Raw genomic sequence first — 12290 nt, forward strand, 5'->3', positions numbered from 1 at the left:
ATTATGAATTTGCCCCATGTACTTTTCAGATTTTGGTATTTTATATTTTTTTCAGAATAGAATCCTCTTGCAAAACTGTCTTCATATTGCATCATACATATATTTATAAACTTGTACTTTTACTTTATGTATCAGAGGGTTTTTTCCATGTTATGTGGGGTTGGATTGGCATTTTGGATCACATTTCCTAGATCAATTAACAAAACCTTTCTCCCACCTAGCTAGGCAAAGGTAGCCATCACGGAGGAATTGTGAGCGTTCAGTATGCAGTTCTGATGTGTTTACCGAGTATGAATGTGTTCCAACGTGTAATTTAAAGCCTTCCTTGATATAGAGAATCCATATTTATCTTGCTTGTTTGGACTGGGAAGAGCTACAGAGTGGAAATGTACGCCGTCCTGGGTTCCCCAGTTTATTTTCCAGTGTGATAAAGAAACTGTATGGTGTTGATGCACATCAACCATTTTACAACTGCTGTATATACTTCAGACCATTTCCCAGTTGGCTGCTTTGTTATAGTGTTGACAAGGGTCAGAAATGTTTGCTGCTTTCTAGTTCCACAACACAAGTATAATATATCCTAGCCGTAGAGTGCTGCTGAATTGAATTTTAGTTTCGGTTTTTTGCTCCTTAGCTTCAGATGTAACCTAGATGAAAGTATATTGTAAACATCCTCTTTAGGTCTGTAAAGGTATGTTTTTGGCATTTGAAGGAAGTCAACAAAAGAGATGAATGCCTCTGTTTTTGTGGCTTGCTAGGGGTTCTAAGCCAATTTTGGGGGGGTGCAGAATGGGACACAATGGATGTTTACAGACAAACTTTGCTTGTCCTTTTCCCTCCTCCCTCTTCCAAACTTGTATGGGGGGCATTACGTCATAAGTCACTTCAGTGCCCTCAAGGAAGGAAAGTTTCACAGGGAAACTAGCCCTGTTATGACTGAGCTCTGCAAGATTGGACTGCTTGGGAATATGGAAAGCCATGAAATGATGTATTAATTGGATGATTTATTTTTTTTAAGGGAGGTTGGTTTCATACAACATTGCAACTTTCCAAAGTGATGCATTCTTTCTGAAATGTAAATTCTAAGGGGAAATGTGAAATGGATTCATCCAATTAAAGCCTGTAGACAGCCCTCATTCTAAGAGTTTTATGGCTGCAGCCTGTGTAATAGAGGGGCCACTTTGCTATGTTTTGCCATTTTATAGCCAGCCTTTCTTAATGATTTCTGTGTCTGCATATAGTTCTTTTGAGTCCAGGAACTGCTGATGGCTCTCTGCTGACTATGTAATGGCACTTTCCCATATCAAAACAATGGACAATATTTTGACTCTTAGAACTCATTGCTGATATGTGAGGCAGTTGCCTCTCAATTAAAAATCGGACACGGGGCTATTGCATGACAGAATGCTAACAAAAAAATGTCTCCAGGAAACTCAGGAGTAATTCTCCACTCTTGATCATGCATTTGTCCTAGGTTTCTTAAGGAACAAACCATGTCAAAGTTCCACATTTCACAAACTTTGTCCGGAGTCCAATTTAGTGAGAAATTAAGTTAAAGGGACCCAAATATTAATTAGGTTTTAGAAAAGCATAAATGAAATAAAGATTTTCATTGACCAAAAGGGTCATGTTCAGCCTTCTTGCAAGGTTGGAAAAGGCACATTTCTAGGTGGGGCCACAGTCTGCCTGCTAATAAAGGGAGCTGAGCCATGCACCTTGGACACAGAATGGTGGGAGGTGGCAGATGGAGGCCATGTACCACCTCTGCAGGCTGTTGTCATCCAGCTTTACTTTACTTGGCCTTGTGCTGTACCAGCTGCAGCTACAGTTTCTCCTATTTCTAAATCTTCCTACTGTCGTGATTTTAAAAAGGTAAAGGGGAGCAGAAGGAGATGAGAGTGGAAGAGATTACAGTGGTAACCTAGAGCAGCATTTCTCAATGTGTGCTCCTTGGAGCCCTGGTGCTCTCCGAACACATTATAAAGAGTGGAAAGGGTTCTGGAGACCCAAACATTTGAGAACTGCTAGCCTAAAGCATCTCCTGGGATACTTTATTTCAGGATCATTTAAACCATAAGGGTGAATGCTCATCCACACTAAGCCATGGGAGATATGGAGTGAGCAGAGCTGTGGTGCAGGTCAAGTGGGTTGAGCACTACTCCAAAGTTTGTGGAAAGAATGCCAACTATAACCTACAATCTATAATTGTTCCTGCTCTTAACACAAGCTATGCTCTTGCTAATGTGTTGCCAGAGCCACCAGTCTCCCTAGGGCTTCATTAGTGACCCAGCCCTATCTAAACACCAACAGTTGGGTCAGTAGTGGTGGTGGTGAGGTTGGCCTGGCTAATCATAACCCATTTTGTTCTATTAAGCCGAGAACATGTAATTGATTAACTGGTATATAGATAAAAATATGCGAAGAGGAATCTGGAACTGGATTGTGTTGATGATTAAGAGACCAAGATAGATTCCATTAGTTATTTTGTTGCGTGCCAATTACATAAATTATATTTTTAAAAACCCTGACATTTGTGCAAGTGTTGATGTACGCATAAATACATATACTGCATATAAGGTACTGATGACAAATGTTTTAAGCAGCCACTATATTTACACCAAATCACATGGCTGTGCCTCCAGTCCTTTCCCTCTTTAAAGTATATTTTATTCTGACTCTGTTACTCTTTACTCCTCCTTCCATCCTCAACACATTTGTATGCAAAAAAGGTGCCTTCCAAGAAAGGGAAGAATTCATTCCACTGAATTTTGGCTAGGTTAATGATATCTTACAGAAAATGACTGCACATAACTTTGTAACGTTTTGCCTTCTCTACAATAAAGAATATTGGACCAGAGAGCACCATCCAATTTAGTTGAGTTTCTTGGCGCTGCTTTGATTTATTAATACAGGCTTGGGCAAGCTGAACACAGCCCATCAGTCTCTGTTTATGGCATTTTGCAACCATAGCCACTCTCCCAGGCTGGCAGCAGAACCCAGGAAGTGTACTAAGCCCCTAGTCTGGTGAGTGGTGCTCAGCTTGGTGGCACACAATTTATGTAAACCTTGCTTTGAGTTGAAACTGAGTTTCTTAGGGCCCTATCCTGCCCCCTCTCCTGCTGGTGCAGCTGTGCCAAAAATGGGCACACTGTATGCAGTGGGCGGGGGTGGATTGGGAGGCTTCAGCAGGGAAAGTGGATTTAAATCCTGACCTGCAACAGGTCTGCTTCTCTCTCCTCTTTCCAAGGAGAGAAAGGGGACAGGAGCTGGTGAAAATGAAGGGTAGGGTCCTGCATGCATCACCACTACTAAAACCACCCCCTCCCACAGCCTTTGCACCCACAACGCCCCTCCCCACCCAGTGTCATCCCTCCCCACTCTGTTCTGCTCTCTCCCACCCCCACCCACCTTCTACAGTGGCTTACCTGCTCCTATGGGCGGTTGGAGCTCCTGTAACATGGACAGGAAGGCCCTGACCTTCCCGCCAGCATCCAGGCAGCATGCTACTGAGCACACTTCCAGAAAGTGTTTTCCGGCACTTCCTCAGCAGTGGCTAGCAGCAGAACGCGTATTCCTCTGCCAGCCAGAGCCCACTGGATTGGGCTGTCAAGTTTCTGAGGTGCTCAGTTTAGAGTGAGGTTTCAAAACAATCATGGAAAAAATGGGAAATGAGAAAAATTAAGATATTTTCCTGCTGTTTTCCAAAACTACTGAGGGCAGTTTCATCCAGTGTTGGGTTTAGATCTGAGCATTCTGAATTTCTGCTCAGCCATGAGCTCATAGAGCAGGCTTGAGCAAGTTCCAGTTTCCCAGCCTTAGTTTTTCCTTATATATAAAATAGATACTTAAGGGATTATGGGACACTCAGCTGGCCCGTCCATGACACAAACGGGTCATGATGATGTTCACATTGGGCAGTGGATTTGGGAGAGTGGCAAACACACCTGCTGCCTCCTTCCAATCTGTAGCTGGCAGGGATGGACCCCTTACCTCCTTGTCCCTCTGTGCAGACAGGGGAGTGCATTGGGGGGGTGCAGGGAGTGCTCCCAGTCTGTTCAGCATGCCTTGCTTCATTTAAAGGAACCACAGTGAGGAAGTAGTGAAGTGAGGGGTCATCAGATTTGGGGGGTGCTACTGCATCAGCAGTGGGGAGGTCAGAACTATTACCCAGTAACTTCAGTCAGGCCTGATTGGTCAGATTTGGTGTGATGGGGAATGACAAAAAGATAGCAACACTCTGAATGAAAATGCCATATATAAATGATTAAATAATTTCCAGTTAATTCTTTACTAAATATCAAGTTATAATTCTCTCTTGGAGCCAGTCCAGAACTGAAATTCGCCAGCTAATGTGCAAGATACCTGATCTCAGTGGCATCCTGTGTGGGTGAATAGTGTTGCGCTGGTTAAGCAAGCTCATGAATATTGTGGCAGCAGCTTCTGTGAGCAGAGCACGCTGGGTATGGGGAAATCCCTGCTTGCAAGCTGCTACTGTACTAATTGCTCCTGAAGAAAGTTCACTTCAAACTTACATTGGGCGATCTAGATGTAAAATGTCACGTTGTCTTCCAGAACTGATGTTATTGCACAGTTTTGAGATTTGAAGCTCTGTTGCTTTTCCCCGACCTCTCTATTTTTTCAGTCTCTTTTTGCCAGCACAGTTTCCTACCCCCCAAAGCTAAACATGTCAGCACGATCATGGTCAAGGCCCAACAACTTATGTCGAAACTGATACCTGTATGATGAGCTCCAGTCTACCATTTTTTTCATTCAGCTGCAGTCACTTCACCAGCAGGCACGGCACGGCACGGCACTTGAGCACAGCTCTCTGATTTGTCGTCTGCTGTCTTTGCTCTCTTTTTGCTATTGATTACCCCCATTTCATGCTCTCATAGAATAACTGGGTTTGTGGTAGCTGCTTTCTCAAGTACTGCTAAAGCTTGCCATTTATCCTATCTTTTGTTATAGCATGCTGTACTTTAATCGAAATTGTAGCTGTCTCCTACGTGGACCTTGGCCTATACAGCATTAGTTCCTATCTGGTCGGATCTCAATCCCCTGGCATTGCATTTCCCGGATTCCTCTCAGCCATTTCACATTATTGCTGCAGCAGAGATGGATGTGCTGTTGTTGTTGCTGCATATACTCTCTGCAGCACCCTGAGGTGTTGAGAACTGTATTTTCTACACTTCTTAGCGTCCCCTTGAGCAGCCTGCCCATCCCTCCTGCAAAGAAACACTGGGCAACTCTGAATCACATGGTTGCCACTCGGTGCCGCTTCAGTGAATCTTTTTTCTTATTTGCTTTGCAGTTCCTTCGTTTAGTACATTGCAATGTCGCTTTTAGGAGAAAGTGTTCATATTGTTTTGGGGGAAAGTAATTGAAAGCTGTTACTGGAAATTAGATACCAGCATATTGTTGCTCCATCCATCTCCCCCTCCCCCAAATGCACATTCTGCAGTTCTGTCAGGGAGGCAATGAAGTTTGTCTCGAATGATTTGTTCATTATAAAATCATGCTGTTTAATGCTCATGCTTCCATTATTTTATACTATAGGGATGGTTTACTGTCCTTTATATGGAACCATAAATTTGTATGTCACTTTACCAAATCCTCACCCTGAAGAACTGCCTCAGCCTGTCAGCCTGTTTCAGCTAGTTCATTGGATCTGTTCTGAGCTACAGGTTGACTGCTCTAATGAAGGCACCCGAGGTGACCTTTTGTTACCTGCAGTGCTATTTAAAAGAATGAGGTACATATGCACATAAGGGGGGAAAACAAGTGTGTGCAGAGATCCTGAGTCAAGGCTCTGTAGCTGGTGCAAGTCTGAGGAGAAGAAAGGGGTGGGGAGTCTCCAAACAGAGGAGTTAGGATCCGGTACACACCCTTGCTGCCAGATTCACTCCCTCTCGCTGCCACCCCAGTCCTATTCTTCCCTATCCCTGCCCGGTTTCACCCCCTGTCTGCCTGCTCCCCCCACTACCGCAACTGCCTTACTTGATCCAGTGGATCTACTTGCTCTATTGGCAGCCATTTTACAAAAATGGAAGTTGGTTCTGCTGTCGTAATGACCTCCATGCGACAGTCCAATTCTCAATAGGATTGGTCTGTGCTTCTGTCTAATTTAAGTTGAAACTTTCTCTTTTGTTAGACTTAGACCCAAATCCTAACCAACTTTCCGGCAGTGGCATAGCGGTGCCAATGGAACGTGTGCTGCATCCTGCAGTTGGGTGTCAGTCACGGAGGCCTCCTCAAAGTAAGGGATTGTTTGTTCCCTTACCTCAGAGCTGCATTGCCCTTATGTCGGTTAGGACTGCATCCTTGGAGCCCAATGCTATCCTCCCCATCTCCCCAGTGGGGCACCCATGCCAAAAATGGGCACTCTATACCCAGTGGAGGAGATCAGGAAACTTCAGGAAAATTTAAATCCCTTTTCCCTGCTGTCAGAGGAAGTTACAGAAAACTCTCTCATAACTTGTTCTGATATAGCCAAGGGCACAAATGGTTTCTTGAGCTCATTAGTCAAGCAATTGGAAGAAAGCATGAAACCGTATTCAGTGCATACGTGGCTTAATTCTGGATAATCTAATTGATGACTTTCTTAATGTGAACCATGTAAAGGGATAATTCCATAATTGTCACCTTTTCTGTGGCATTATTGTTTCCTCCCAAGGGAAACTCCGTGGTTCCATTCAAAATATATAAAATGAGATTAACGTCATGATTAATGTCCTCAAAACCTTTTCATGCTTAAGCAATATTAGCTCCATGTCATTTTGTTTCTATGAAGTCAAAGCTTTCATATTAATTTTGCTGAAACATTGACTGTGCATTTCATTGTGCAGGGATCAATTTCTTGACTTCAGTGCATGCCTTTTTCTCATGTAATTTCAACAACTGAATCTATGGGATATATTCTATTGGTCTTCAAACTTTTTGTGTCCTGACCCCCCCCCCCCCAATAAATAAATATGTATGTATGAGACAGGTGACCTACCCTGCCTATTCTGCCCTTGCCGGTGTGTCACTTCCAGCCCATTCTTTCTCCACCTGCTCAGCTCCATGATGCCTTCTGCTGGGGCAGTGGCAGCTTCTCATGCAGTGATGTAGCTGCCCGTTCTGGCCATCCCCTCTTGGCAGCTATCCAGCCCATGAAATCCAGTCTGAAGCTAATGGCTGTGATGACTAGCTCCACCCACTTTCAGGTCACAGTAATCACATTCTAGGCTACCCACCTCTTGCGAGCGCTCCAGCACCATTCAGGTCATCGCCCAACTTCAGGGGTTGCATAAGGTTGCCATGACTGGGATTGCAGGCAGCAGCCCAACCTTTAACAAGTCGCATCCTTGACTCTTTTCCTGGGACAGTGGCAGCTTCTCTTGCAGTGAGGCAGGCACTCACTCTGGTGGTTCCCTCCCGACATATACCAGGCCCAAAATTAAAGCGACAGCTGTTCGACTGGCCCTGCCCCTTCTGGGTAACACTAATCATGTCCCTCGCCATCCAGCTCTCACAAATGTACCAGTACCTTTCTAGGCACTCCACAGCCTCTCCTGGCTATTGTAAAATAAGTGAGAGTGAAACTGTCATAACCCCCATACAGTTCTTCGCATCCCCATTGGGACTGCGAAGATCAGTGGGGTAGAATATTACAATAGCTGTAGGGTTGTTGCCAAGACTAAATTGCCCAACTATTTAATTCTCAACTCACAGCTTACCTGCCCATGGCCCATGGCCACAACAGGATCACCCACAAAGAAAACAGAGTTTTAGTGTTTGGGGAGTTGGGGCTAGGCATGTACAAGTTAATTGACTGAAAATAAAAACAAGACAAATGAGGCACCCCCCCCCACACACACACCAAAGAAAAACAGGGTACCAGTATTGCATGCACATCATGTTGTATCCTTCCTCTCTGCTCTGTGCACTAAGTAGAAGGCAGAGCACATGATCGCTGGTTACCAGGGATGTGTTCTAGTCACTAGACCAAGTCACAAGTCAGTGACTTGACTTGAGTCACAAATCATAGCGTGTGCTGTGGAAAATTTTGAGTTATTTTGAGTCAAGCCACAAGTCATTTTGAGAAATGAGTCAAGTCCTTGAGCCGGGGCAAAAAAAACACTTAAGCCTCCCTTGTCCCCTCCCCTTCCTCCTCCTCCCAGGGGTTCCAGCCCCTGTCTTCTGGAATAACCTACCCTCTTCTCACCATGTCTACTGCCACCATCAGTCTGAAGGCTGACTTCCAGATGGCCCACAAGGTAAAAAAAGTGATCAAGAACACACATGCACCAGGGAGTAAGGATAGGGACTCTAATATATTAGAGTCACGACTCTTTTCCAAGTCACTGATCCTGAGTGGTGAGAAGTCAGAGTCAGTGACATCCACAACTTGAGTCAACTTGTCACCAAAAACAGCATTTTTCGTACTTGAGTCGAGTCATTTCGAGTCGAGTTCCCATCCCTGTTACAAATGAACCTCAATACATGTGGTTTGCAGAATCACAGAGAGGTACTCATGGCCACTTATGAATACTTTGTTTCTTGGGGGAATTTGAAAAAAGGTGAGGAAGAAAGAGAGATAAGAGAAGGCAGAATGAAGGAGGGGAAAGAGGTGGAAAACTCCCTGTGCCAATAATGTATCATTACCACCAAAATTCTGCTTCACTAAAAACATGCATGCATGCACACACACACTGCAATTCAAAAGTTACTTAATGGAGGGAGGACTGTGTCATGAAGGGGAAAGGAAAAAGCAGAATTCCCATGGAATATCCCTCTTCCAAAAGTGCCTTTGAAAAGAAGGTAACACTCAGAGCTCTTCTAATCTTCATTCCTGAAAATATGTACATAAATGCTTAATTTAATGTTGGTGAGGGTCCCCACTTGTGACATGTTGGCCATGTCATATGGAAGAACCGAACACATGGATTCCAGGTCTTGTATCACTTTGTGCCCCTGCTAGAAGCTGCCAGAAATCTCAGCAGATAAGAACTTAGGATGGAGTTTATCAGTACCAGTACAGCATCACAAATCAGAACATCACACTACTGTTGTTTAGTATGTTGTGCTGGCATCCACAGCCACTGTAAATATTAGGGATTAGAAAGTAAGGAAGTCCAAATAACTCAGGGGTGGGGGTGTGCATGCTGGCTTGCTTTGGCAAATACATTTGCTGGTGACCAACAGTATATGAAATGTATTCCACAAGTGGCTGATCCCCATGGAACAGTTGTTTGTCATCATCAGATTTAGGAGCTATATCTCTTGCATCAGTTGATGACTGTGCTGTAACCTCTGGCTCCAAGAATCCTGGTGGAAGGTATAGCTAATTTCTAAAAGGTATGAAGACTGTCTTATCAAACAGCAGCAGCGCTCATTTTGTTTAACAGTGCTGGAAATTAGTTTTTCAGGCGCTGATCTTGACAGTTCAGCTGTCAAAATTTGGTGTACGTATCCATAAATTCATTGATCCTGTGAACTGCACCCTGCCTGCTCGAACAAGTGGAAGTCAAAATCGACACACTTATGAACAGATGGAATGGTTGGAGGCTCAGAAAAAATGATGTATTTTTGCTGAAAGGTTTTGTTCATGCCCCATTTATTAACCTTACCTGCACCATTTAATTTTTTACGCTTTACACATTTTTACCCCTGCATACAAACAGATTTATGTTTATTGGCTGGTGTGAATTAGGGAGAAAACATGAAAATACCTTGGAGATGTTCTCCTCCCCTCAAACTATTTAATATGCAAGAAGCAAATTGTGGCTCTTTTCTTTCTTTTGAGTCAAACATAATACAGATATTTCCAGCATGTTTTTAAGAAATTCCAGTCTTGGTGCTGACTTTCATTAGGTTTTATTCCAGTGAAACAAATGTTTAGTTTTAAGTCTTAACCCATTTCAGCTCAGCTTAGCCGTGGCTAACTTCTTCCATGAATTTCAATGGGATTTATGACCCAAGTTTACCAGGGACTTATGGTGGCAGATCTTGTGATCCAACAAAGTGTGGGTGCAGGGTCCATGTCTCTCTCTCTCTCCTTCGGGCGGGCAGCCTCAACATTAGGCAAGATTAGTCTTCTAGCAACCAGCATCAGCATGAGGACACAATGGCCAGCCTCTCTCATCACCCTGAGGTCATAATGACCAGCCTCTTTCTCACTAAAGCAGGCAGCAGCAACAGTGTATGGACTGACTCTCTCTCTCTCTCTCTCTCTTTCTCTCTCTCTCTCTCACACACACACACACACACACACACACACACACACACACACACACTTACTCATATGCATGAGGCAGGAACATATGGGTAAGGTCTCTTATAGGGCTGGGCAGAAGCAGTGTGTGGATAGAAAAGCAGAAGACAAGGAGAGGAGAGTTGGCAAGCAGGCACCTCAGCTATTACAGAGTTTTCATTTTTATAGCAAGTACCTCAGGATGGTCTAGCACCAGAACACTGTGGAGGCACAGGAGTGTTTTCAGTACCGCAAATATAACAGGGAATCAACATGAAGTGTCTGCTGGAGGTGGCCACAGTTTGGAAGGCCAACTTGCTGGTTGGAGGCGGGTAGAAAGCACTGCCATGGCAGCCAAGATACATCACGGCTTTGGTTTTCAGTGTGTACCCCACTGGAGGCAGGTTAGGAGAGGGAACAGATGGCAGCAGAGGGCAAATGGAGCTTCCAACTTGTGCATTGGCCTGTGGACCATTTTTTGCAGCAGGGAATTCAACTCTGAAGTCAACTTAATGACTCAGTTTGGGACAGAGAGTGCTTTAGAGATAGGTAGTTATGGCTTTCAAGTTTCATCATTGGGTGAATTGGGGGGATTTAGTGCTCTTGGTTTGGTACCACTTTCAGCTTGGTAATACAAAACTGTCTTGGTTGTGTACATGATATGCTGCACATTATGGGTACTGCTTGTGGAGTAGGCTGCATGCTGCAGGTTCTTCAAATCCCCATTGATCCATGTAAAGCCAATTATTTGTAAAACACATAGTTATGCCCTAAGATGAATGTGCATAATTATGAGAACAGAGAGGAAGAGATGGGACTTTGTCATAAAGTCCCCAAACTAAAAAATAGGGGCAGTATAATTTGATGTAGACCACTGGTCCCCAACTTGTGGTCCGTGCACCACAGATGGTCAGTGAGACCCTGAGAAGTGGTCCACGAGGTCTCAGAAAAAATAGTCTTCAATCACTTCCAGCATCTCGCAGAATGAGTGCTCCCCCATGGACCACCAGAGAGAGGACAGTGAGCAGACTACCTGCAGCTTGCAGCTGGCACTGAACTGTTGTCTGAGGCTGTGGTTGATCCATTCTCTGCCCTTTCTGGTAGTCCATGGGGAATGCTCGCTCAGGAGATGCTTCCCAACAGAGAATAGACTGCCCACAGACAGCAACTAAAGCAGCAAACCCACACATCTTCTCTGTAATGAAAAAATCTGACAAATCTCATCTAATTATCACAAATTTAATCGTATTTTTATGTGTGCTAGGGGTGGGGGTTGCATGTGGTCCATGACAATTCCAACTTTTACCTCAATGATCTGTGGGCTCCTAAAGGTTGGAAATACCGCTGTAGACTAAAACCAGATATAAGAGGTCTACGGCAACTGTCAAGCTAAAATGATAGTTATAACAAGCTTAGAGGCTAACACACGCATCCAGATTCTTGTGTATTTTTTATCAATTTAAAACTTTGTAATTGTGATCCTAATAGTGTCGAATGAATGCCTCATTCTTCTGTTCTCTGAGCCTCTTCTTGGTTTTGTACGTTTCCCTTCTCACAACTAATGATGTTATTGTAGACAAGCAAGAAAATGTATTTTTCTCTCTCACTTGTTGCATTTTCCATTTGCAGTTAGCAACGTGGGACTCTGAGAAGGGACTGAATGGCAGCCTGCAGGAACGACGTCTGGGCAGCGACTTACAAGGATTAACACTGAAAGTGGTGACTGTCTTGGTATGACCATGTTTGAGTTGAGGAAGCAAAATGCTTAAAAAAAAACAACCTGATACTTGCTAGGTTTCATGCGTTTGCAGGAGCAGGGAGGATGTTAGCATAACCTGTCAAGGAGCAGAGTCATGCAAACCCATTTTCTCTTATTTTGGCAACTGCCCCACTGAAACCCAAGTGAAATTAGATCCTGGGTGTGTTGTGCTCCATATGTTCAAAAGTAATGAAGCAAAGGATGCCAGGATCCTTGTGGTGTTTCATTGAAGGATCCCAAAGTGTCCTAGTGCTTCTCTAGTGTCTTTCAAAACGTTGACTTGGCAGTTGACTTGGA

The 12290-nt window shown here is 44.1% G+C and overlaps 1 protein-coding gene across 1 annotated transcript in view; it reads left to right on the plus strand.

Annotated features, from left to right (window-relative positions):
- GRID1 (glutamate ionotropic receptor delta type subunit 1) overlaps positions 1 to 12290 on the plus strand; it is an 829564-nt gene that overhangs the window by 720695 nt on the left and 96579 nt on the right. Inside the window, exon 9 of the mRNA XM_066620630.1 lies at positions 11864 to 11965. Within this exon, the coding sequence (XP_066476727.1) occupies positions 11864 to 11965 (102 nt within the window). The remainder of the gene's footprint in view (positions 1 to 11863; positions 11966 to 12290) is intronic.

The sequence above is a fragment of the Tiliqua scincoides genome, chromosome 3, assembly GCF_035046505.1.
Source record: "Tiliqua scincoides isolate rTilSci1 chromosome 3, rTilSci1.hap2, whole genome shotgun sequence".
Classification (NCBI taxonomy): domain Eukaryota; kingdom Metazoa; phylum Chordata; class Lepidosauria; order Squamata; family Scincidae; genus Tiliqua; species Tiliqua scincoides.